Source organism: Pteropus alecto, unplaced genomic scaffold, assembly GCF_000325575.1.
Source record: "Pteropus alecto unplaced genomic scaffold, ASM32557v1 scaffold45, whole genome shotgun sequence".
Lineage (NCBI taxonomy): Eukaryota > Metazoa > Chordata > Mammalia > Chiroptera > Pteropodidae > Pteropus > Pteropus alecto.
In genome coordinates this window covers 2,442,328-2,469,313 of record NW_006442491.1, presented here as the reverse complement: position 1 = coordinate 2,469,313, position 26,986 = coordinate 2,442,328, and the positions used below count along the sequence as shown (strand labels likewise).

The 26,986-nt window shown below is 36.5% G+C and overlaps 1 protein-coding gene across 1 annotated transcript in view; it reads right to left on the bottom strand.

Moving 5' to 3' along the window:
- The window catches only part of RALGAPA2 (Ral GTPase activating protein catalytic alpha subunit 2), a 292,479-nt gene that overhangs the window by 121,440 nt on the left and 144,053 nt on the right, over positions 1–26,986 (bottom strand). Inside the window, exons 24-27 of the mRNA XM_015596875.2 lie at positions 10,251–10,379; positions 5,184–5,312; positions 4,311–4,369; positions 341–449 (exon numbers count right to left, since the gene is read on the bottom strand). Of these exons, the coding sequence (XP_015452361.1) occupies positions 341–449; positions 4,311–4,369; positions 5,184–5,312; positions 10,251–10,379 (426 nt within the window). The remainder of the gene's footprint in view (positions 1–340; positions 450–4,310; positions 4,370–5,183; positions 5,313–10,250; positions 10,380–26,986) is intronic.

Sequence of the window (26,986 nt, the reverse complement as noted above, 5' to 3'; positions counted from 1 at the left end):
TGTGAAATCCCACTTTCTTGTCACACCCACCAGCAGGTGACAGGTGTCCTGTTTACCACAGGAGCTGCCTAACCAAAGAGGAACCCGATTTGGCCACTGGGCTTGGTCCAGGGACACTCAGGCTATGGACGGCTGGGTTGCAGCTGCCAGTCAGGAAGCAGATATTGGTGGCCTCTCTTGGGAACCTCACAGAACATTCAACATGGCTCTCAAAAAATTTTTTTGAACCAAAACCTCTCAGTAACGTAGGGGGAAATAAAGATGGGGCTGATTCAAACAAAAACTGGTTGAAACCTAAAATATAGCTTAATGTTGAATGTACGTCATGAACTGGCAATACCTTCAAAGTGACACCTATCACATTAATGGCCTCTTTCAGTTGAGGATGGCTTGTACACTGTGCGAGTTCTTCACATATCCAGACCCCGAGGGAGCAAACAGCAATGCATCTTTGGAAAAAAAAGGAAAAGGAGGAAAACTTTCATGAAATTTAACGTTTTAAATTTAATTCCTGGACCAAATCTTCTTGGTATCTTCAAATGACAAAATATTTGAAATCTTTTTTACAAAGTCGCAAAACTTATAGACAGATTAACAGAATACCTTCTTAAGAAAAAGAATAAGGTACCCTCAATAGGCCAGGTTTCAGGAAAAACAGAAATATTGATAATGGTTAGTAATTAAATATTTAATGAAATAAATTTATATTATCTGTTAGTGGCAAAGATCACATATCACTTACAGATCACATATCACAGATCACTTACTTTTGCTGAAACTAATTTTTTATTAAATTTTATTGCTTTAAGATATTTTTGAGGAATAATCAAAAACATGACTCTTAGAAAATTGTTGGAAATTGAGTTTATAACTGTTTTCCTTATAATAAAACACACGACATCTACCACAAACAGAAAACAAATGCTGTATTTTAAGGAATATCTGAATACAACTTTCAAAATAAGTTTCACTGTTATTTCTTTGAAACAATGTGTTAAGATAAAATAGTCTTTGAGTTGCACAGTCCTTTAAAAATTACCTTTTTCAATTATAAATCAATTTTCAATGGTAATTCTCTTTGGAACTGATATACTCCACTATCTTTTGCAATAATTAAAAATTCTTGTTAATTTTTTTTTTCTGAATGCCTATATGTAAAATTAAAATACTTGCTCCCAAATCTGCTCACTCTCAGAACAAAAAGGGGATTCAAACCACTACTTGGAGCCAGATGTTGGTTGCAATATGTCTATGTTGTTCTTTGTAGAAGAGGTCACATCCAGTGCCAGTCAAACTGGACAATACTGCTCAGCTCTCCATACTGAAAGTTCCTTTATATCCGATATAATTTGACAATTAAAATCAATATATTTTGAGGTTTTAAAACCACCAAGTTTCACTTGATTCTCCCCTCTTTAAGTCAGGATAGATTAAGTACGTCAGAACAAGCACATTAAAAACCTTTTGGAGACTGTGTCACCTTCTACCAAAATTCACTCAGTGAAAGCAGTGCAACTCAGTTTACAAGGTATGCCAGGCCGTTTTTGTTTCTCCAACACCAGCCTTATACAGAAGTTCCACAGGATTCTAACCCTCGACATTTCTTACTGTATAGAATTGTCTAAATCTATCTCTTCTCTTGCCTAATTCCTATGCTTATTCTCAATCTAGAAAACATACTTTTCACTCTTAGTTTGCATGTACTCTACATTCTTTCAAAAAGCCTCTTTATTTTCCCCCAGCTTCACCCAGATTCTGTTCAACTCATTAAAATCTACACAACTGGAAATTATATTGAAAATTCTATTTTTACCATTTAAGAGCCTGTCTTCCTTTGCGTACATCTGTGTGTGTATGAATACACACACATTTTTTTTACAGCCCATTAACCTATCTGTTAAATGTAATTTGTTAAGAGCAAAGAGCTCTCATTTCTAGCAACACCTGCATTACTCTGTAACTATTAGCTTTGCACTATGGAGAACATTTGTGACCCGTAAAATGGTTTTATAATCTAAACTACTCTCACCTGCTTTGAGTTTTAAGCCACACTAGCTTATAATAGCTTTCCATGCTATTTTCTCTCCCATTTAGCATCGTCCAATTCTAATATTCTTAATGATTCCTTATGCCTAAATGCTCTTGTTAATTAAGGTTCCCTGCATCCCAAGTATGTCCTTTGTGATCCCAAATAAGTTTTTATCTATCAAGACTCTTTTTTTTTTAGCTAATGGCAATACTACCTTCCTTCTCATTCTGTATTCCAACACACTCTCTTGACACTGTTTAATAACCTCACACCACTCCAATTTATATAAGAAAAACTTATTTTTTCTTACTTTTTCTAAATTATTATCACTCACAATTATATTTCCTTTTAATTCTCCTCCATTTAGTTCAGATCTTGACCATATTTCAGTCTGCTTGCTTATGTACACTTACATGCCCTTACTTTCACTGTCTAATTCCTTTTCTACACAACTTAGACTGACCATGTTGTACACACTTCCATTCCATGTTTAAGTACACAGAAATTTGACTTTCTACACTAAAGAAAAGGGGTTTGAAGAAAAGGTATTGTCAATACTTGTTGAAAGTCTGAATGTGGTGGGTATGGGAAAAGGAGAAATCAAGGATTTTCCCCCAAGCTTCTTGATTGAAAATCTCGGTAGATGACGCTGCCATTCACTGAGGAGAAGTCTGAGGGACAGTAAGCAGACTCAAGGGTTGAGTTACAGTTGTGTTAAGTTTGCATATATTAAGACATCCAAGTTGAGATATCAAGTAAGCAGTTTAAAATATAAGCCTGAATCTATAAGGGGTTCACAGAAGAGACCATGTAAGTAAATTCAGTATCATCAGCAGGTAGGTGATATTTAAAGTCTGGTTAGAACGAATAAAAGCACCTAGAAAGTCATGGAGAGCAAAGAAGACCAGTCCTAATCCTCGAGTCCTAATAACATTCAAAGGTTAGGTAGAGGAGGAAGATAGGAAAGGAGCAGCTGATGTAAAAGTAAAATCAGAAGATTATGTTTTAAGGAACTAGCATCATTCAGAAAGAGGGTAAAGATAGACTGACTTCAGAATTAGTAAGATAAGTATGCATATTACAATTTCTAAGGTAACTTCTAAAAGAACTGAAAGAGTATCTATGACTTCTAAAAAAAATGGATGTAATAGATGGAATATGGAAAAAATAATTATCTGAAAAAAAGAAAAAGTCAAGAAAGAGAAAAAGAGTGGAAGGAAGGAAGGAAGTCAGGAAGGAAGGACAGAAGGGAGAAAGGAAGCAAGAAAAGGAGAGGGGGAAAAATGAAGGCAAAAGAAGAGAAAATGAACTGTTGAGACACATTAATAACAAAGTATAAAATAAGATGAAAGAAATACATCCAAATATATCAGTAATTGCAATAAATGTAAATAAACTAAAGCTTTAGTTAAAAAATAAAGATCAAACAGGATAAATATATAAAATCAAGTATATACAGTTTTTGTAAAGACATTTAAAAGAATATAGAAAGATTAAATTTAAAAGGATAGAAAATATTATTTAAAAATAGCTGGATCAGTATCAAACAAATGGTCTTTAAGATAAAAAAAATCACCCTTTCAGATAAAGAAGGTCACTACATCACATAAATATAAAAGATTTGATTCACTATAGAGATATGATAATTCTCAACTTCTCTACAACTAATAAGATAGCTTCAAAACATATAAAACAGTAATGGACAGATATACAAGGAGAAATAGATAAATGTACCGTAATAGTGAGTGATTTTAACATGTTTTTTTTCAGTGAATAATTAAAATGATGAAAAAAATATAAAGGATATGGAATAAAGGACATGATTTAAAGAATTAAGAAAATAGATACATCTAGAACACTACACCCAACAACTAAAAAACAATTCTTTTCAAGCATACATGAGACATTTGCAAAAACTAACTACATATGGGGACATAAAGCAAATCTCAACAACTTCTAAGGCAATTATTATCAGGCAGACAATATTTCTGATCCACAATGCAATTAACTAAGACATCAATAGCAAAAAGATAAATAGAAATAATATGCCTGGAAATTTAGAAATATGTTTCTAAATAAATCATGACTCAATGAAGGAATAGAAATGGAAATTGGAAAAAAAAACCTGTAATGAAAAAATTAGTAAAGCATTTTCTTAATTCCTGTTACACTTTTCAGTGTAAGAGTAATGTGAAAGAATAAGTGTTTATTAACAATCGGTGTTTACACATAAATGTGTATCTTAAAATTGTAAAATAGTTTACCTTTATTCAACATTTACCTTGCACATTCACTTGGTTCCTCTGTGGCATTCTTCAGTAAAATATTTATGAGGTAATGCTAAAAGCACAAAGTTAAATAAAATTAAAAATTTTGTTTCTCACATATTCTGACCATGTACCAAGCAGTCAGGAGGTACTGAAGGATGAGGGAGCTCTGGAGGGGCTCCCATCAGGGATACCCCTGGGGAAGGAAACACAGGGCTCGTGGGGAGTCCCCTGAGCAATTAAGCCAGCCTAGAGAAGAGTATTTCCAGGTATACAATAAAAACCTAGAAAGCAAGTGAGACTTCTAGCTAGAAAAATCTCAGTTTTCTTTTACTTTAATTGGATTATATACTGTACACTGAATTTTATATTTTAATTATGTACCATAGACAGTCAGACAGAAAGACAGACAGACTGATCGATTCTGGGATTTGAAAAGTATTTTTGTTTGCCCCAAAGTCAGCTGAGGAGAGAACAAATGCTTACTCTTATTCTCCAAGGAATTTCAAATTATTAGTAGCATTTAATCAGGCCAATAATGAGACTGAATATTTAAGCTTATTTACATTATGTCTTATAAATTCATCTGATGCACTAATGCAGCATAATTAAACTGATAAAATTATTATAAAGGATGATTCATTACATAATTATGACTCATAGGCATGATAAACGAGGAACCTAACAGTTATTACTGCAATATGCTCTGAATCTCATATATTTAATCCCCCTAAAACAGCCTTCTAAAAATACGATTATTGAAACATTTAAACAATACAGCAAAACTTTGAGGGATGATTAGATCATAGTATAATAATGAAAGAGATAACCATATAGCTAGAATTATAAATTGTTAAACTTGAGATTCAATAAAATGCATTATGTACCTTGACATCTTCGGTTCCTGTAATGACTTCACTAACTTTCGGCATGGACTGCAGCAAAGGGATTTCCCGGTAGGTATTTGGAAAGCAGACAAGAGAACCAAGAATGGTGAGAGCTTCTGAACGAGGTGCCTGCACACAAAAAAGTGAAACACACATTTTTCTTTTCATAAGTTAGAAGCTTTAGATAAGAGACACCATGTTTTACTTTTTAATAATTTTGAAAGAGAATCTTTATAATTATTTTATCCTAGATAAGGCCTATCAAACTATGCCTGGTTATTTTTCCCCAGGTGAATACTTAGGGAAGAGAGGTTTGCCTAAATGAGAAAGGAAATTTCCAAGGAATGGAAAATATCACTACACTTAGATATAATAAATAAGCATTGTAAAAATTGGTCTGCAGTGTCATTAAGAGTCAGAAAAGCAACTGACTCGGTCATGACCGTTTTGCCTTTTTTTTTAATCTTAATGTTCTTGATAAAGCAGGTCAAATGATATCAACTCAGTTTTGCTGTGAAGATAGTTAATGAATATTCCTAAAGAAGGGTTGAAGCTATCAGAAGGTAGAAAAAGAGCGAAGACATCCTCTACCAATTTCTCGTTTCCAAGAACTACTTTACAAAATAACATGTAGTATCTGACACCTAGTGAGATACAAAATCATTTGTTTGTCATTATTGGAATTTGGTTATCTATTAAAGGCGGTATTTCACTAGACTTCAACTTAGTCAACAGTTATATGATTAGCCAAGAATGGGGGCAGGCACCAGAATTACTAAGGTATTTTATCCATCCACTCACTCATCTGTTCATCCCCTCTGTCTATCCACTATTATCTAATAACAATGGCAGCTGACACTTATGGAATTCTCACTCTGTACTGTACAAGCATTTCTTCACAGAATGTTCTCAACAACCCAATGAAGTGGATACTATTATCATTTCAATTTTATAGGTGAGAAAATTGAGGCTTAGAGAAATTAAGTAGTTTTTCAAGTGACAGACCCTGATTGGAACTGAGGCCATCTAACTCTAGGGTCCATGTTGGACTTATACTGTTAAGTACCTGAGTATGAAATGAAAGAGAGCTTCCCTCACACACAGATGTCAGTGTGGTGTGTGGGGTGGGAGATGAGAGGCAAATAACACTTACATACAATTCAGGGAAGCAGGTGCTACAAAAGCCACACTCTATAGATATCATGGGAGCCCAGTACATTCATTTTTTTACCTAGCATGGTTCTCATTAGCACACAGGTAAATAAAAGACAATATAAAACACAGAGAGGGATACTCTATGGGAACCAAGACGAGGCAATATTTGCTCTGTTCAGGATGGTAAGGAAGCACTAAAACAAACTGCTGCTAAGAGTCATACAGTGGGGTATGAGTCAGCCAGGCAGGTGGAGAGCAAGAGAGTGAGGTAAGGAGGCAACAGGCATGTTGTAGGCAATAGAAATGGAAAAGGCAAAGGCACTCAAGGAACCCACGGAACTGTAAAAGGTCCCACATGCACAGAGCCCAGAGAATATGCAAGTGTGCATGCAAGGGCTAGGGGGTCCTACAGTGGGACAAAACTCTGAACGCATCAGAGCTATCTAGGAAGAGACCCCACAGGCCACGTGGCACAGTGCTCATCTCATTCCACCTGAGGAGTGACGCCATCCTAACCCCCGCAGGCATGTAGCAAGTATCATACAGTCCCTGAAGTATAGTGGTGGCAAGAGTATGACAGCTCTGAATGGGGCAATGGCATCAGGGATAGAGATATTTATCTTTAATGTTTTACTTCATTTATAAATACAAAGATTTGAAACTACTACAGCAAAATGTTAAAATTTGCTGAAGTTGGTCAGTGAGTATACAGTCTGTTACATGATCTCCATCATGCAAAACTCAATGGTCACCATTGAGTCCTTACTTCACCTGACCCCTCAGTGGCACTGGAAAGAGCTGATTGCTCGCTTGCTCCTGGGAATAATTTGGCCTCTGGGACACCTTTTTTGGATCCCAAGAAGGTCTGACAGTCTCCATGCTGGAGCTTCTTATTTCCTCAGGATTTAAACTCTGGGATTCTCAGTACAGTTCTTTGCCCTCTTCTTAGGTCACTACCTACAGGATATCCAGACCCACGGATTTAAATGCCTTCAGCATGTTGCTCACTCCCCAACAGATCTTTCTAGCCCGACTTCCTTCCTGATGTCCGGATTTGTAAATGTGATTGCTTGTTTGACATCTCCACTTGGGGGTCGAGAAGGCATTTCACACTGACGAGCTTTACCTACCACAAAGTTCTGCAATTCTGTATAACACTACCCCGCCTCCATCATTCTGTCTTATGTTCTGCCTTTACTTTTCTTTATTTTTATGTTAAGAAAAACTTTAAACCTAAAAGGAGAGAGAATGTTTTACCTCTATACCCAACACCTAGATTCAAGATTTTACCACTCTTACCTCATCTGTCTCCTTTTCATTTCTCATTTCAAGATATAAAATTCACTGAAAAGTTTCCACTTTCAATATTTTAAAGCAGTTCAGGATATTATGTCATTCCACCTCTGTGTTCTCCAGCATCTCTGCTTTTTTTTTCATCATTATTTCCTGTTGCATTGCATATTCATTTAATGTTTTACCCTCCCATGAAGGCAGCAGTTAGACAGTTTTCATCACTTCTCCACCCCAGTGATGCTCAATTAATTGCCTTAAGATAAAAGATGGCTGCTGCTAACTTTATTTACTGGAGGAACACTGATCACCTTTCAGGTCTCTGCTTTAGCATCACTTCTTCCATGAAGACTTTTCTAATGTATGTCTTCCCTTCTACCTTCTACCAAGCAGAATTAACTAGATGTGATTCTACAGTGGCTGCTACAAACTTATGTACAAATGCTACTACTGTACATAGGGTAGGGATTCTATCATACTCATCCAGACCAGGTCCTGGCACATAGTAGGTCCATGGTAAATGTTTCTCAAACAGATTTGTAACCGTCATTAACTGCTGTTCTTTCCACCAGACAGTCTTAGTTTAGACTTCATTGAGTTGATTCTTTTCCCTGAGCAGCCTTAACTATTGTGTAGTGTGTAAGCCTGGCTTGCACTGTGGACTTTCAGAGGGAATGCTAGACTATATAACAACCAAATATAAAACATTCAATCATAAATAAAATAGTTAGTTGTTACACAGCTTTATTCAAAGAATGTAGTAAATCTAGATAACTTTTTTTCCCTAAGCGCTAACTAAGCCTATAGTGAGTCACAATTTACAAGCAGACAAATGAGGCCCTAGTGTTTAAGAATATTGCCAAAGGACAGATAACTTCCAAGGTCAAGGATGAGAAGCGAATTATAATACTCTATCTTTTGTCACACCACAGTTTATCTGTTCTGTTGCAGATGGACATTTGGATTGGTTCTAATTTTTGGCTATTACGAATGTTTGCTAAACACAAGCTTCTACCTATCTTCTGGTGACCTGTGCATGCATTTCTCTTCCCCTCATTGCCTCGGCAGAGCAGGTCTTACAGAGCTGGGGTACTTCCAACCTGTTAATTAACCATGTTAACTGAATTCTGACTGAGCAGGTGTGCCCCATCTAAACACCTCTTTTTTACATTTTTAAACCTCATTTAAACAGAGAGTAATTCAAAGTAATTTAAAGAGTTACTATTCTCTTATATGTAACTCTTACATGTTCTCCCCTCTCCCTTCCTCACTCTCTCTCTCTCTTTCTCTCTTAAAAAGTATTTTGGAAGGGTACTTTAACAGCTCGTCTAGCTGAAAGAGAAGTTTTCACAGAGAATAACCTCCATGCATGATATTACTTCAGAAAGGGTGCCAGCATTTGTAGAGGAAATTCTCACAGCAAGTAAGAAAAATTTCAATAAAGAAGTATGATTTCCTTCCTATATCCTGTTAAGTTTTTTCAATGTTGATTTGAATGGTTAAAGATAAATCTGAAGGTTCGTTGAGGATGATTATCCTAAAGTCTAATGAAGTATTTAAAATCATCATGTTTTTTACAAAAAAAAAGTTGAATGACAGACCAACATTTTTCTTACTTTTTTTTTCTCTCATCCTTCCCTTTTGCTCCTAGCTCTTTTCCCTTTCCTTTGTTTGTAAATTTATCCTTAAGTGGAAAAGTTAGTGCATGAAAATACCAGAATGAAATACCAGCTATACGAAGTATTAAAAAGCAATTTAATTTAAAACCCAGGGTTGGAGTTTGAATTTACCCTGCACAGAAGAAATCAGTGGAGTGAAATAGTAACAATGTGTCTAACAAAATTTAGGTAGCTAGATACTCCTACCCATTTCAATATAAGCCCCTGGCAAACAGTAAAGCTAATTTTATTTATACAATTCGAAGAAGAAAAAAATGAGTCTGAGCTAGTAACAGTTATAGAGAGCACAAATGTGAGAAGCCCTTTAAATTTAAATGTGTAAGAGTATTCTCTCAAAAGGCATTAAGACATTGCCCTAATAGTGAAGGTAAATGTGGAGATAACAAACAAATACTTTTTGTAGCCCTTAATACCCATGTGGTCCACTTGCTGCTGCTGCTTCCTTTTTTTTTAGTACGAGAATTCTGCACATTAATAAGAAAAAAATATCAATTTTCTGGTTAAAAATGTAGTGTACTAACATTTTAAGAAAATATTTTCTACTACTAATAACCAAGACAATAATGGAAAAAAAAAACCTTACTGGTAATGTGTACACTTAAAGTTCTCTCTTTATTACAGACATCAATGTCTGTGCCATCATTTACTAGAAAAGGCTAATAAGATTCTAAGAGACAAGTCCTGCTTCTGACTGTGTAAATGTTCTGAAATATTAGTGAGGATATGATTTCTCACACTCTGGCCTTTTGATGAAACGCCTTTCCAATACTAGTGTGTCATCTTATCCTACAATTTCACACATCAGCTGCCAGGGCATCTACCCGAGAGCCCAGTTTCACATTGCACTAATGAGTCAACACCTGTTAAGAGTGGAGAAATCTGAACCTTGTTAGCGATTGTGAAGCCTCCTGGGAGTTTAGATGCTGAGCATTGTCATACTCACCGCCAGCATGTCTGTACCGAGGACCCTGGCAGCAGCCGTGATGAAGTCTCCCACCAACATTGAAAAGCCAGGCAAACCCAGGGAGAAGAAGCGGGGTGGACAGTGCCTTATAATGGTGTTTAAGATATCCTAAAAGGGAAGAAAACACAGTTGTAATCTTCAAGAACAAAATTCTGAAGGGGTCAGTCTGTACATGGCCATTGTATAATAACCTAAGATAACATAGATCACAGAAATCTCTCAGTGAAAGGGTTACTGGGAGATGAGTTAGTTCAAAGGCTATTGTACCCATTTTATATGTAAGAGAATGGAGACACTAAACTATAAGATGACTTGTCCAAAATCTAAATTGTGGCATTGGGACCAGACACTTCTTTTTGTCTTCCACCTAAAGGTGAGCTTCTTGGACAAGCTACAGGAAGAGTATTAGGGTAAATACACAAATAAAACTTTCAAACATCACTTTCCATATTCTTCAGTTTTCAAAAGTTAATCATGCTGTTACATTAAAATATCTTAAAGTAGGTGAAGAGATGGAAATTTTCACTCTCTGGGTAATTCTGTATGTTAAATAATGGGAATGTATGGGGTGCTAGGATAATGTTGTGATCAGTCATACTCTAAGGTCAGGTAGTCAGTGTGGCTCTGAGTGTAAGTATGATCGTGAGGCACGGGTGTACAGTGCAGCAGTCATCTTTTGCAGTGTGCTGTATGAAGACCATCAATTGCCCAGACGGCTGGTGCTCCTGTGTCTGGAATAGCCTCTCTCTGGTGGGTAGCAGGCTGGCTCCTGCCCATCAGCTCTTTTCTGAGGCAGTCACCCATGCCAGTCTGTGGCAGATCAGACCAAGACAACACCACTGGACTGCAATTATGACACCACTGGACTGCAATTATGTCACCCATGGCCAGGCCACATCTATGAAACCATCTGTGTACTGTGTGTGTGTGTAAGGAGGATTGGTAAGAAAACCAAAAACTTCTTTTATGCAGTTCTAGGCCATGTACATTAATCAAACATACTGATGTACTACAGTTATGTGACTTACAGTTATACAATCTATAGTTGGTCTCAAAATACAAGAAGCAAAATACAGAAACAATCTGGTTTCTTTTCTAAGACTTCAGTGTGGCTATTTCAAAAATCCTTCAAAGTAATCCCACTTTAATTTGATTAGAGCAAAGTAGTAGCTACATGCTCAATTCTAACGTTAAGTCCTTTGTAATCAAAATAACCTCATTTAACAACTTATCATAAAAGAGGATTTTTATGTGTTCACAAAACATTTTTTAAGTAAAACCTTATTTTTTCTTACATAGTGAATCATTTAGTTTCTACAATTTGTGCTGTTTATATCCTTAAAAGAGACTGTTCAATGCTTACCCTATTAGAGCTTATATACAATAAATAGTTCAGCAAGTACTAATTTAAAGTGTTAGCATTTCAGCAGACTTTTTCTTATACCAAAAATAAATATAGATGGATAAATAGACAGATAAAAGGAAGGAAGGAAAGAAAAACCTGAACCAAACTTCTTACAAGTTAATGTTTAAACCTCCTTTAATCACGTCCTTTGATACACTTTAGGGTCCATATCAGCCAAGGTAAACATTCTAAGGGGCTGAGCAGATGGATGCTGCAGTTTAGAAAGTGTGTGGTAAACTCATGCTCCAAAAGTGGAACAAAAGATCCACCTTTTTTATAATTAAGCCTCTGATTAATGCCCTGGGCTCCTCACCACACACCTGTAATTACTCACAGAGGTACGCATTGTGCTGGGCCTTGTCTCGGAATATCAGGCATCAAGCTATCCGGCAGCAGATGGAAGCACATTTCTGTTGACATATGCTGCAATGAAAGGACTCATGCAAACCTAGCTAGCAAGGCAGCAGAATGCCATGCATTTGAAGATTAATAATGCAAACAACCATGATGTTAACTTTGTTGTTTATGTTAATTCCATCTGGTAAGATGAGGAACTAAGACTTGAACCTCATAGTCTTTAAAAATCTTTAGCACATACTTAAATCAAATAAGCCATTTTCACAACTGGAATTTAGAGTTTTAATTAAAAAATGTTTTTCTGAAATAAGTTTATGGGAATTATGAACTAAATCGTTTAATAAGCTAAAGTTAGAATGTGTAAATGAAATCCATTTTGCTTCATCATGCATATGTATAAAGACAGTGATCTGTAAAGTGGGCATTCACAAAAAATTACTAAGTTGCCACTGATGCTAAAGACAGCAAAACTTTGTGTAGTCGAGGTTAAGTTACACAGCTCCCCAACCCCTGGATCTTGGCCAGTCACTTCAATGAAACCTATTTCTATTGGCAAGAAGATTGGAAAGAGAGGGCAAAATAACAGATGGCTAGCCTACTCTACCCTGCCACCCACGTAAGATGGAGCCCCAAGGAAAAGTGGGGCCTGTGCTGCTGTGCAGTTAAAGATGGCACTAGCGTAGGATTAAGGTGGGGCTTAAAGAGGGAAATAGATGGTCAGTAAGCCAAATTACGGCCATATGCCTGCTTATTTTACTTATCCACACTGAAATGGAATGACCCAAAGATTATATCTTTGTGATAACATTTTAAAATTAGGAATAACTGTGTGGTAGTCAAAACAGAGCAGCTGCATATTCCCAATAGAGGGACAAAATATACATTCATTTCTAGTAGAACCTTTCTTTCAGCGTCCCCTTGATACATTAAGATCACAGCCATAACTGGAATCTTTGGAAAAATTAAAATCTTGAGACTCTGAAACTTTCTTCACAGTCTCCAAGGCTTTACATACGGATAGCAAAGGAGAGCACTTCCCAAACACCAATCATTCATGTACAACCTCATGCTTTTTGTCATGTCTACATCTAAAGTGAACATTATTTATTTTTCAAAGTAATTTACTTTTTTGAACTTGAGATTATTCTGGAAAACTAGTATCCTGTGTCATATATAGAAAATAAGCCTTAAATCAATACAATAACAGTAAACCAAGACAACCATAACAAGAATTTTTGCTAAATGTCACTGTCTGATGGAGGCTCTCCTGTTAAAAAGGGTGGTTTGCATCCTAGGGTGGTGTGAGAGAGGTTCTGTACCGGTTCCAGTCGGCCTGACTGGGAAGAGTCACAAGGACTGGAAAGGGTACATTATTCCCACTGTGCAATTTGATGCTACTTAGTGCTACCTCCATTGTGGCTACCAGTAGGAAATACCCCTCTAGAACTGGGACCACGAGGCCTAGGTTCAAGGCCTAGTGTATGTGATTATGGGAAGATCATGTCATTCCTAGAGTTTCACATTTCTCTTGCACAAAATGGGATGATTTCCCTTTACAGAGCTGTTTCTAAGTGGAATAGCAGATGCAAACTCGTGCCTCTGTAAACTGAAAAGGACGAAAAAGAAGTAAATAGTAACAAGTAAAAAAATTTTTTGCAAAAATGGGAGGACTATGAAAGACTTTACTTTCTAGAATTTACTTTGTAGGATTCAGTGAACTATTGTTTTGCCAATATTAAGAAAAAAACATTTTAAAATATTTCAAAGGTGGCACAAATAAGTCTCTTAGATCACATTACCCCAGAAATTAAAAAAGAATGAAAGTAATGCTTTCAATTAACATCCTTAACAAAGCATTACAACAATTAACCATAGTGTGTAAGTGAAATAAAAACAGAAAAATGATCTTTTTAGATTTTCTAACTTCCATTCTTCTAAGGAGTTAGAATTTACCCCAAACAAGTAACTCTGGTAGCAAAAATTAAGTTTCTTTTTCACACTCTACACAGACTAAAACCAATAAGCTAAATAATAAGCTCAGTGAAACATGGGCTCTAAAACAGGAATGGTTTATTCCTGAAAATTGACAATTTGAAACAGATAAAACTCTTTCATAAGCTTTTGTTTAAAAGAAATAAAATTCATTTTTCAAAATACTGTAATATAGTGAACAGACCACAAAACTAGTATTTTTCTGTTGTTTTTGGTTAAAAGTCCACGCATACACTACTACTACCCACTGAGTGTGAAAACTAGATTGTAAGATGATAATTGTGAATTTGCAGCTTATCAAAAGATTCAGGTTTATGAGAAAGTAACTGGTGAGAACATCTGTCTCTTATCACTGATCTTACAAAAAATCAGGTAATTCAAATAGAGGCATGTTGTTTCCTCTCCTCTAAAGCACAGTTCTATAAACACAAACCACATTCAGCCTGGTAAATGAATCGCTTTAATTGAATGCTATGTACACAGTAACTGGAAAAACCATAAGTGATAAGAAAAACATATGGTGATGGCAACAGAAATTGGTTTATTCATTTTGCATAGTGTTGTTTCTTTAGTTCTCTTATAATTGACCTTTAGAACGATAAATGTGTAAAATAATTTTGTTTATTATGGCTCCAAACCTTCCAACAATTACACAAAATGAAAATTTAAAAGGAAGGATTCATTCTGGAAGCATTTCCATTGTTTACATAATTGCACAGCTATAATTTAGTGCTCATGTTGTTATGGAAAATAAAGAAAAGGGCCATTACAGGCCATTTCAATTTAAAATATTGCACAGTGGTGTCAAAAATGAAGGAAAATGTTCACTTTAAAGCAGTTTAAAATGGATTAACCCTGTAAACAAAAAACATTTCAATATAATATTCTATGAAATACAAATGTTCAAGAAGTAGCCATCCTTCAAACAGAATTAGAAATGTTGCAACTGTACTTTCACACCAATTACATATATATTATACACTTAATATTTGCTCATGGCCCAGCAGATGATGGCTGTAACACAATAGCCAGCCATCTGTCTCCCTGCCTTTCCTTAGCGGACTTGCGCCTGCTCCTCAGGAGCAAACAGATCTGGTTGTTCCACCTAAAGTCTCTCAGACCTTCCATCAGGCCAAACAGAATTGTGAAGAAATAAAATCTATGTATGCAAAATCACTGAACATTAACTTTTTAGTTTAAGAAAATTAAAATGCTTTGCAATTAATGACTTCATTATTATTTTCAGAGAAGATACCTTTTATCTAGAAAATTCCATAGAAAGCTGTTTTGTTTGGTAAAATGGGGTAATGTTCAGATCTAGTTATCCCAGTAATCTGATTAATAAAAAAGTACAACTTATTCCACACCCAAGTGGAATTACTAATTTTCAAAAAATTTGAATGCAAAGGGATACTTTTAGCACTAAGCCTGGATATAATTTAAGCTTTCTTTAACAATTCAAAAGGCAGTCACAATCCTCAGTACCTCAAGGACATATTTGTGAGGTATTATTGGCAAAGCTCAGAAATGCTGAGTGACAAAAAGGTGTTAGTTAGCAGAAGAACGGATCTGAAGAGCCCTCAAAGTCCCAAAGCCTGGTCCTTTTACTTCTGGTAGTGGGTCTCTACTCTTTCACAATGTGCACAAAGAAATCCTTCACATACCATGAGAGGCTATCTGGCCTCTTCATGCTCTACATTGGTTCAGGTAGCAGTTTGTGTTGACAAAAATACAGCCTTTATGATATGGCCTTTAAAAAAAAGCACAGCAGATCATGCCATGAGCATTCTGCTTATAGAAAAGTAATGGGACATAAAAATATAGCAGGACAAAACTAAAGGAATATGTGGTATGTCCTGTACATCAGGGGTCCCCAACCTCTGAGCTGTGGACCAGTACTGGTCTGTGGCCTGTTAGGAACCGGCTGCATAGCAGGAGGTGAGAAGTGAGCAAGCGAAGTTTCATCTGTATTTGTAGCCGCTCCCCAGCGCTAGCATCACTGCCTCAGCTCCACCTCAGATCATTGGGCATTAGAGCCTCATATGAGCACTGGTCCCTGGTGGTAGAAAGATTAGGAACCACTGCTATCTGCTAAAATGGCCAAGCATTGTGTAATCTGTTTGGAGAAAAAGCAGATACTTTTTATAAGTGCCGGACAAATGTGACTTCTCAGAGTATAACTGTGTTATCAAGGCCGGGAGAAATATGACAAGATAGAGTAATTGGTTACTGTGGCTGGAGAAACAAAACTGCCTAGTACTTCTTACCATGAAAAATGTTATGGAAAAGACCTTGACAGCAGCATGTAAAGGAGAAAGGGAGTGACAAGCATAAAACAAACTTCTGATGGCTAAAGAAGCTGCTTTGACTCTTTGCATGCCATCAGGAGTTCAGGAGAGACAGAACCACCAGGCAGATCATTGAGAAAGTCTTTGCAAACCTCAAGCCCTAAAGGAGAGACTTGAATATTTTTTATGATTGCTTTACAATTAATCCCTCATCTGTGAAGAAAGACTGTCCTAACCTTTTTAATGATGAAGACTGCGACAGGGAAAGAAGGAGACTGATTAATTAGTGGATATTAAGAAAACAATATGAATTTCATTTTATACTGGAGTTGATATGTCACCAGATTATCTTAACGGTTCTTTTTCCTTGTTTGTAAGAGCTTTATTAAAGTGTAATTTATACATAATAAAATTCACCCTTTAAAATGTACAACTCAGTAGTTTTTAGTATATTTAAAGAATTGTGCACTATTTAATTTGAGAATATTTTCATTATCTCAAATTGCAACAGCAGTTTCTCCATTCCCCCTCCACCAGGCAACCTAATCTACTTTCTATCTGTATGGATATTGCCTATTCTGGACATTTCAGAATATGGGGCATGCGATATATGGCGTTTTTAATCTGGCTTCTTTCACTTACCACATTTTCAAGGTTCAGCCATGTTGCAGCATGTGGTAATACTTCACTCCTTCCTATGACCCAGTAATATTCCATTCTGTGGACAGACCACATTCAGTGTACCCTTTCATTAGCTGATGGACACTGGAGTTGTTTCCGCCTTTTGGTGACTGTAAATAGTGCTACTGTGAAAATCTGTGTATAGGTTTTTGTTCGAATACTTGTTGATTCTTTGGGTATATGCTTAGGAGTGGAATTGCTGGTTAATATGGTAATTCTATGTTTATAGAACTTTTGAGGAACTGTCAAACTTTCTGTAGCAGCTGTACTACTTTACATTCTTACCGGTAATATATGAGGGTCCAATTTCCCTACTTCCTCATCAACATTTATTTTCCATCATTAAAAAAATCATTATAGCCATCCTAGTGACTATAAAGTGGTATCTCACTATGGCTTTGATTTGCATTTTCCTGGTGACTAATGATATGAACATCGTTTCATCTGCTTATTGGCCATTATTATACCTTCTTTGGAAATAATGTCTAAATCCTTTGGAGTCTAAGTCCTTCGTCCATTTTTGAATTGGGCTTTTTTGTTGTTGTTGATTTGTAAGACTTTTTAAAATATATTTTTGGCCCTAGATCCTTATCAGATATGATTTGCAAATACTTTGTACCATTTTGTGGGTTGTCTTTTCAGTTGCTTAAAGTGTCCTTTGATGCACAAAAGATTTTAATTTTGATGAAGTACAATTTATCCATTTTTTTCTTTTGTTGCTTGTGCTTTTGATATATTTAAGAATCCATTGCAAAATCCAAGATCACAACAATTTACTCTTATCTTTTTTTTCATGAGTTTTATATTTTTAGCTCTTTAAGTCTTGGATTCATTTTAATTTTTGTATATGGTATGAGGTAGGAGTCCAAGTTCATCCTTTTGCATGTGAAAAAGGATACACCACTTGTTAAAAGACTATTGTTTTCCCCACTGAATGTCTTGGCACCCTTGTTGAAAACTGGTTGACCACAGATGTATGGGTTTATTTCTGGACTCTACTGATTTATACACTAACCTTTCACCAGTACAACACTGTTTTGATTACTGTAACTTTGGAGTAAGTTTTGGAATAGGGAACTGTGAATCCTTTGTTCTTTTTCAAGATTGTTTTGGCCTTTCAAGGTCCCTTGAAATTGCATATGAATTTTAGGATCAGCTTTTCCATTTCTGCAAGAAAGGCCATTGGGCTTTTGATAGGGATTGTGTTGAATCTGTAGATTAATTTGGGAATTATAGCCATCTTAACAATATTCCAATCCAAGAATATGGGGTATATTCACATTAATTTAGGTCCTCTTTAATTTTTTATGGCAATGTTTTATAGTTCTTGGTATATATATCTTACCCTTCCTTGGCTACTTTTATTCCTAAAAATTTTATTCTTTTTGATGCTACTGTAAATGGAACTGTTTTATTAATTTCACTTTCAAATTGTTCACTGTGGTATATAGAAAATATAGGTGATTTTTGTATGTAGATCTTGTATCCTGCAATCTTGTTGAATTTATGTATTTATTCTATTTGTGTATTCCTTAGGGTTTTCTATATACAAGATCATGTCATCTGTGAATACAGATAGCTTTGCTTTTTTGTTTCTATCTGAATGCTTTTCATGTCATTTTCTTACCTAATTTCCCTGTCTAGAATCTCCAATATACCATTGAATAGAAGCTTTGAGAATGGACATCCTTGTACTGTTCCTGATCTTAGGAGGAACATGGAAGTTTAAAAGGGATATTCGTATTGTTTCTTTGGTGGGAAGAAAGCCAGAGCCTATGATGTGACATCCAAACCCAGAGTAACCTTTTCTCAAAATATTTTTGGAGATTAATGAATTAGTGTGAGGATGTTCAGGGAACTTAGAGGTCAGAAGCTCTGAGAAAGAACTTACCCTTTGTCAAATGAATTGGGTCATTCCCTCAGGCCCAAGTCCTCAGCATTGCGAACAAATTATTAACGCCGCCCCCCCGCCCCTTACTCTGATCAGCACAACACCCTACATGCAGCCCATGGATCACAGGGGCTGCTTTCATACGTTCTTCCTATAATAGGAATTTCACAGCTCGGTTGGGAGACTCACAGGGAGATGGCAAACCCATCAGGAAATTCTGGGACATTTATGACTCCCTAAGATGGGGAAAATGTTGGAGAGTCGTAGAAAGAAGTGACTTACCAGCTGTACCTATCATGCCTTGAAAATGTCATGACCTGAGTATATAATGACTGTCTTAGTTGTGACTCTGATCAGCCTCAAATCCACAACATTATAGTTTGTACAACAGTCTGGCTTAACGAGATTGATGCAGATGCTCTAGAGCAGTTATTAACTCCTCACAATGACACTTTAATAAATGAGGGCTTCAATGAACTGCTCCTGGGAAGTGAAGACAGTCAAGAGCATCGAGGCTACATCAGACTCACATGTGCATAAAGTGTTCTGAGAATGCTAGACATCAGTGCAGCACTCTGAAAGAAGACCAACCCTCATGGCCAAAGCTGAGGGACAAGTCTACACAGAATGGTATTTGTACATCTCAAGAATTTAAAAAGGGGCTGGGGAGCAGGGTGGGTAAAGGTGGGATAGGAGGATACTAAAATCTGCTTTTTCTGAGGCAACCAGCTGCTTGTTTCAGAAGAGACTAAACTGAATGAAATCTCTACTCTCTCCTCTACAAAAGTAAAAGGAGAGTCACTGCCATCACAGATAACAGGATAGGTAGAAAAGCACTTATGGTGAGTAATCATACAAGCAATATTATCTAAAGTAAGAATTACCACAGTGATTGAAATACACACACAGACAATTAATACAGTACGAAAAAGACAGGCAGCCGTACTGTTCCCAGGTTTACTGTTCATCCTGTCTAAGAAATGCATCAGCTAGAAATATATTCTTCTTAGAATATTTTAAAAATTCTAGGATAAAACCATAGGCTTAACACACTGATGTTTAATCAATATCATCGATGACACCAAACAGAATAATCAACACACTCTCATGCTGGAATCCAGATGAGGATCTGGCTACACACTTGTGTTACCTTAAAATGATACACAAATTTAGTAGGGAAAACACATCTCTATTGAATTCGGGTAACAAGGGTATTTAATTTGTTCCTTTGGAGCCAAGAAAACTTAGGGAGGAAAGATATAAGAGATCACCATCCATCCTTTCATTTTATAGACCTCAAGTAGATCAATCAAGGCCAGAAATTGCCCTAAGGTTTGGACACAAACCCAAACACACTCCTCCTCCTTATAAGAAAAGAAAAGGTTAACTCAGTGTCAACAAAGCACCTTTTGATATTCATGAATGATCAGCCTTATATATAAAGCACAACACCATTTTGAAGATGTTACCTACCTCTGAAGTGCAGATTATTCTTTCATCTCATTCATTTTGCCTAATTATCATTTAAAAATGCAAATAATACTCTTTTAAAGCTATACTTGCAAGTGAGGTCAACAAATGACTGCTATGGCTTAAAGATGTGCTTCCAAAATACACGTATAACTAGTACTCGCATAGAAACATTATCACATGAAGGAACTGGGTCATAAAATGCTATCTTCAAAATAAAAATGAGCTTCCCACCAAAGTATTCTTAGGAAACTGCTAGAAAGGAACTGTGTGTGCATGCATGCATGTGTGCATGTGTGCGGGCACAGAACGTGGGGAGGTAGTGGTTAGAAATATTCTATAGAAAAACACCAAGAAATTTCCCAGGACTGCAACAAGAAATCGAGACATCTATTTTTCCCTCAAAGTGATCACTAGAGAAACCACACCAGCTGTGGCTTCTGTGTTCATTTACTTATAGCTTCAACTCTGCTTGAAAGACTTTTAGGGCTTCTGATGCTGCTAAGACTAGTATCCACTGCATTTAAAAATATTTCCTCCTTACTTGCTGAATTTGGGAAACCTGGCTCTCAGGTTTGGATTAGAGTGAGCCTGCTTAGTGGCATGGAGTTCTGCTGGGCTGTTTCCTAGCCTATGACCAGAAACAAGTTAAGGAGAAAAATTATTTCTTTTGCAGCGTCCCTTGTCTTCTGGGGATTCTCACACCAGAGAAGAAATAAACTTTGGAATATGATTATTATTCATTCTTTTCATTCTAGGCTAACACAAAAGGCATGTTCTATAGTTTGTTTCCTTAAAAGCAAAAGTATCCACCTGCACATATGAGCAACATTTTTGTGTTCTGTGTGTGTATATATTTGTATGTATGTGTTTGTGTGTGTGTGTGTATGTATATATGTATGTATGTATATATTCAGTGGTCATTCAATTCTGGGAGTGTACAGACCATACCACCGATGAGGGCTGAAGGTCTGGATGAGTTACATAGAACAGTCCAACAGGTACCGTTTTAGTTTCTGCTTGGGCGACAGAATTACTTCTTTCTTTTTTGTAATTTAAGCTGTATTTAAGACAAAGAGCTTCCAAGAACAGCTGAAATTTGAGAGAAAAATCCCAAGGGGAGCCAGCTCTATCAACCTCATTCAGGCCAGAACCACTAACAAAGTAGCAGTATCAAAAAACCTGAGACATCACCTGGTTTGACCATCAAATGATGGAGAGCCCATTACATGCCAATCCCACCATAGCAACAAGGAAAGAGGTACAGGTAAGCAATTAGACCATGTAGAATAATAACAGCTTCAAATTCTAGTAATAACTATTTGACATTTTGATTTTTAATTTACACATAATAAAATTCATTTAGGGGGGCTTCAAAAGTACTTTCCTTTTTCTTTAAACAAAGTTGCTTTCAGGCAGATGTAGGAGGGGATGAGGAAGTAGGAAGAGGAGAGATTTCGAGATAAGACTTCCTAAAAGATACCACTAATTGGCTATCTGACCTTGGGCAGATACTTTGTTTCCCAAGCAAGCAATTTCACATCTGTAAAATGGGAATAGAAATGCAATCGACCCCACAATGCGGTTACAAAAGGCAAAGGAGACCTGAAAGCATTTTGTAAATTTTAGAACTCTATAAGTCATTGCTTTTATTAAATTACAGCAGTATTTTTAATCATGATCTTACCCAAAATATTAATTTTTGAAGGACCAACTAAAAATTAAGACTTGATTTTAAATCTACTCATTATAAAAATGTGAAATGAAAGTCAAGTCATTCTGATAATTTTATACAAAAACATTTAACAGTAAGTTGACAAATTTCTTGAGCATTGATTGGTTTGCAGGTACCATGTCTGCTGCTGGAAAGAGTTTGAGGCAAAATAAAGCATGGCCCCGGCCTCCAGCAATGACCTTTTAGGGGTAGGTGATAACTATGCAGAGTGAGGATGGGCAAAGAGCACAGGGCTCCTGCAGTGTGACAGCCAGTACTCCATGGGGACCCAGGACAGAAAAGCAAATAGGTAACACAAAGGCATTGGGTCTTGACAAGAGAATCATGCTGAACATGTTCAATGGAGGCCTCTAGTATAGGGGGAAAAAAGTAAGTATTTAATTTTAATGTCTTATTTCTAAAATGTTCTCATTTGCTAAAGTTTCTCTAGCCCACAAATACCTACACCGAAGAATATTTTTCTATTGAAGAACAAAAGAAATACTGTTGTTTATTGTTTCTACAGAAAAGTGTTCTCTTTAAAATGAGTTCCAGTAAATAGCATTAATAGCTGAATAATCTGTAATTAGCACACTATCACTTATTGTTATATATTAAAAAGAAATCAACAGACAAAAAGAGATCATTTCTCACAAGGAGAGCACTTTCTCACAGAAACAAAACTTGCAATTTAAAATGCTTTGCCTGATGTTATTTCCTTGTATCCAAACCTATCCTTTATGGATTATAAACCATAGCCATCATTTAAAATCTCTTATATTCAAAATCACTCCTTTCCAAATGGGAGTTAAAGCACCCCTGCTCCTCAGTACAGAGTAGAACGTGAAATACCACTAGAAGCCATCTCTCTCTCAGCTTTTCTTTACATAAATTCTCTTAAAACCTTCGTAGAATTCTAAATGGGAATAGATAATCTTGCAGGTCAACAAGTGGTATTTCAAACAACAGAGAATCCCTTCTTCAGTGACCACACCACCACCTATTGAAGGCCTAACTGTCCTCACCTTTCCAAGTCCCCAAAGAGAGTCACAATGACCCCATTTCACAAAACAATAAGCTCAAGCTAAAAAAGGCTATGTGGTCACTGACTCAAGGATGCAGAGCTTTAAGTGCAAGGCCAGGGCTAAAGATCCAAAGTAGATGTCCCTTTCACCCATGCAGCCATGAGATAGCTATGCCAGAGAGCCTTGGATGGATACTTTAAAGTTTGAGAGGCTTACAAACCCCAAATCATTCACCAGCCATATCTGAACAGGACGCTGGGTTAGAACGTGTCTCTAGTGATGAGCTGGAGTCTTCCCTCAGGCCCTGCTCTGGAAGTAAGACAGTCTGACCCTTCTCCCGGCACAGACAGGGCTCCAGACATTTGAAGAAAGCAATGATCTGCCCATGAGTTGACTCTTCACTAAGCAAGCTGTTCTCTTGCCATTCTTCATCCTCTCAGCCACTTGGGCAGGTGCATAGGGGAAGCAGAGCCACCCTGAACCCCTCCCTGGCTCCAATCAGTCTTGCAGTGCCTCGAGCTTTGCAGGTACAGGCTATATTACTTATTCAGATTAGGCTTCCAGACAAAATCTTAGATATTTTTCATGTTGACTCTAAATTAATCAAATTCACTCCATGTCTTACTTCTTAAATTGATTTATAAAATATAAATGCAGAATTTTATAAGTTGAACCATATGAAATTGCATCCCCACTTTTTGAAAAAACAGTTCAATAATGGCAATTTTTGTATAGTTTAACCTAAAACATTTGCCTCTCTAACTTTAATCTCCCTGGTTGAATTTCTGTATGTTTTAATTTCCTTGGTTAAATTGAGAGAGCTAGTCATTCATACTTTTTTTGATTACTGAGTTTGTCATATAATTTATATTACCTGCCTCTTCTCCTTGGTGTCATCTACTAAAACAGGGTTTCTCAACCACAGTACCACTATTGACACTTGGGATCATAAATTCTTTGTTGTGGACCTGTACATAGTAGGAACTTTAATGACATCCCTGGCCTCTAACTACTAGATGCCACAGCACCCCAATCCCCACTTGTAACAACCAAATTGTCTCCAGACATTGCCCAGTGTCCTCAGAGAAAGGAAGGTAGCAAAATCCCTTTGTGTCCTAGGAATCACTGTTCCAGGGTAATGAACATTGGCTAGCTCACCACTATAGAAAGTTAATGCCTGCTTTAAAGTTGATAGTTGGAGCCAGAATCTCAATCAGAATAGTTCAGCTCAGCTACTTTGGTCACCCATTCTTCTCCATGAGGCAATGAACGTGGTTTAAGGTCTTCCTTTTTTTCCTTAATTTTCTATCAATCAACACATTTATTGAATGCCTGCTCGGTCTGAGAAAAGCAAGATATACTCCCGTGAGTCTACTAAGGAAGATTCTGAATACTTGGGCCTTGCAAGATATCACAATACAGTCTCCTTCCAGAGACCCCAGGGCAAAAGAACATTTTCTCTACTGAAAAATGCAGCCCACTGCATACACTATATCATATGGTTAACGGTTCATTAAGAACAAAGTCCTTCAATTTTTCACATATGTTGAGTTGATAGTACATTGCATTTTAATGTTTTATTTCATGGAGCACGTATTTATTAAACATTTATAACTAAATATACAAAGTTCATTTTCTTCACTGATAGCATTTACTTGAAAAAAAAAAATCTTTATACCTTTAACTTGAAAAGGGAAAATCAAACCAAACTCTAGTTCCTGGCCTCTCAGGTAGTCTTCCTGTCCTGATCAGCCTCCCATGCCATCATCTTACCCTTTCTAAAGTTGTGTAACGAGTTCACTGCACATGTGTTAAACCTCATAACCCAAACCTCCACCATCTGTTATCTTCTCCATATTTCTACTTTCCTTATTTAGGTGTAAGTGGGCTCAGTCAGTAGCTTACTAAAAATAATTATTGGTTTCACAGCTGTAAAATAAAAAAAAAAACCTTCCAGTTTATTATTCTGATGTAGTTGTTCACCTTAAGTCTTACAGCCACTGGCGACTGAATAAAGTTATAATGCTTTTTTTTTGATAAAACTTCGACTAACTATGGCTTAAATATTCTCATGAAACATTACAGAAAACACTCAGAAAGCACTGGATGTTGCTTGATGGTATAACACTAACTAATGATAGATGCTACATTTTATCACTCTGAATTTATACAATAAGCACATAAGAATCATCATTTACTTAATGATATATGTCAAGAGAGAGTTGATGTACACCATCAATCCTTGTAAATATTATTCTTCCATCTTACCTAAGTCAAACTTGAAAGTTTTGTTTATTGCTTCAGTAAACCTTTATATTCCCATTAAAATGAATAAAGTAAATTCAAACTAATAAAAATTGTATTATCAGAAAAATAAGTTTTGTATTGGATTTTGTTAACCAATGCCACCATAAAAACAATTAATTTAAAAAAAAGAAAAATAAGTTTTGTTTTTTAATGTCAAATTACTTTCAAAAACAAAAAGTAATTTAAATGGCTAACAAAAACATAAAATAACAAAGACCTTTAGAAGTTCTGCTTTAACAACTATAAATATGTTTATAGTTTGCACATCGACTATTTGAATTCTAAGAGTTAGAAAGTATGTTCTCTTAAGTGGAGAAAAAATGTTCCTGGAAATCTTTCCCACATATTTCTACCTCTTAATAGGCAAGAATTCTTTGGGGACACCTCTTGGTGTAGCCTTCATATACTGCTTAGTCTGCCCTTGTGCTACGATGTCCATGGTGAAGAGAGGGATCACATCCTACCTTGCCCCTCGCCTTTTCTCAATTCATCTTCTTGCTTTTCTGAATTGACTTCTGCTTTGAGAGATAATGAGAGTAGTGCCAGGAGGCTCTACCTTTTCAGCGTACCTACCATGCAGTACTATATCTTACCTGTCCAAAGTATTTCTCTCTCTCTCTCTCTCTCTCTCTCTCTCTCTCTCTCTCTCTCACACACACACACACACACACACACACACACACTCATCCATCTGTGTCAGTCCTTATTAGGTAGGCCCTCATTACCTTGCCCCTAGGCTACTACAATTTCCCTTTCTGTGCTTATTGAGAACATTTTCTCCTGATTATAATCCATCTCGCAAAACCACTGTGATTTAAGCTTCTTAAAAAACTTTTTGGTCATGCTGAGTATTGTGCTCAAAAACTTTCAACAGCTTCCAGTATCTATGGGATGAAAAAGACTGAATCAAGGCTCTCTACAGTGCTGCCGGCATTCATGTCCATACATTATTTCCACACATATATATGACATTAAATCAAAACCACGATGGTCACTGTTCCTTGAACATGGCCTGAGAAAGTCTGTGTCTTTGACATGTAAATTTCCACCCTGCTTCTTGTGATACCATCTTAATTCAATTTATCCTTGAAATTCCTGCTCAAATGCAACCTCACCTGTGAGCTGCTTTCAAATCAACTTAACTAGAAGGGTATTTAACACATTGCGATTCCTATAACATGTGTATCACTCATTTGGCCCTCTGCACAAATTGATGGATATTACAGATATTCATTTATGAGCCTCATACTACTGTATATATCTTTAGAACCTGATGAGGTCTTTACTATAGTGAGGAAAAATATTCCACGTGAAAAGTTTATCAAACCTTTCGCTATATTTAGTAAAGAATGATGCGACCCTAATAATAAAACTCCTAAAAATAAATCAGAGTATACAAGAATGTTCAATAAGAGGGGGCCTTAGAGGTCCTCTGGTCCAGCTCATTCACTTGATCACCTGTGACCAGGCAAGTCCCAGTGTCCAGTGGGTGACAAAGCTAAATCTAGCACCCAGGTCTTTCAGCTTCCAATATGATGCTTGTTATCATAAAAGTCAAATGTTGTATATGTTTAAAGCCACTCTG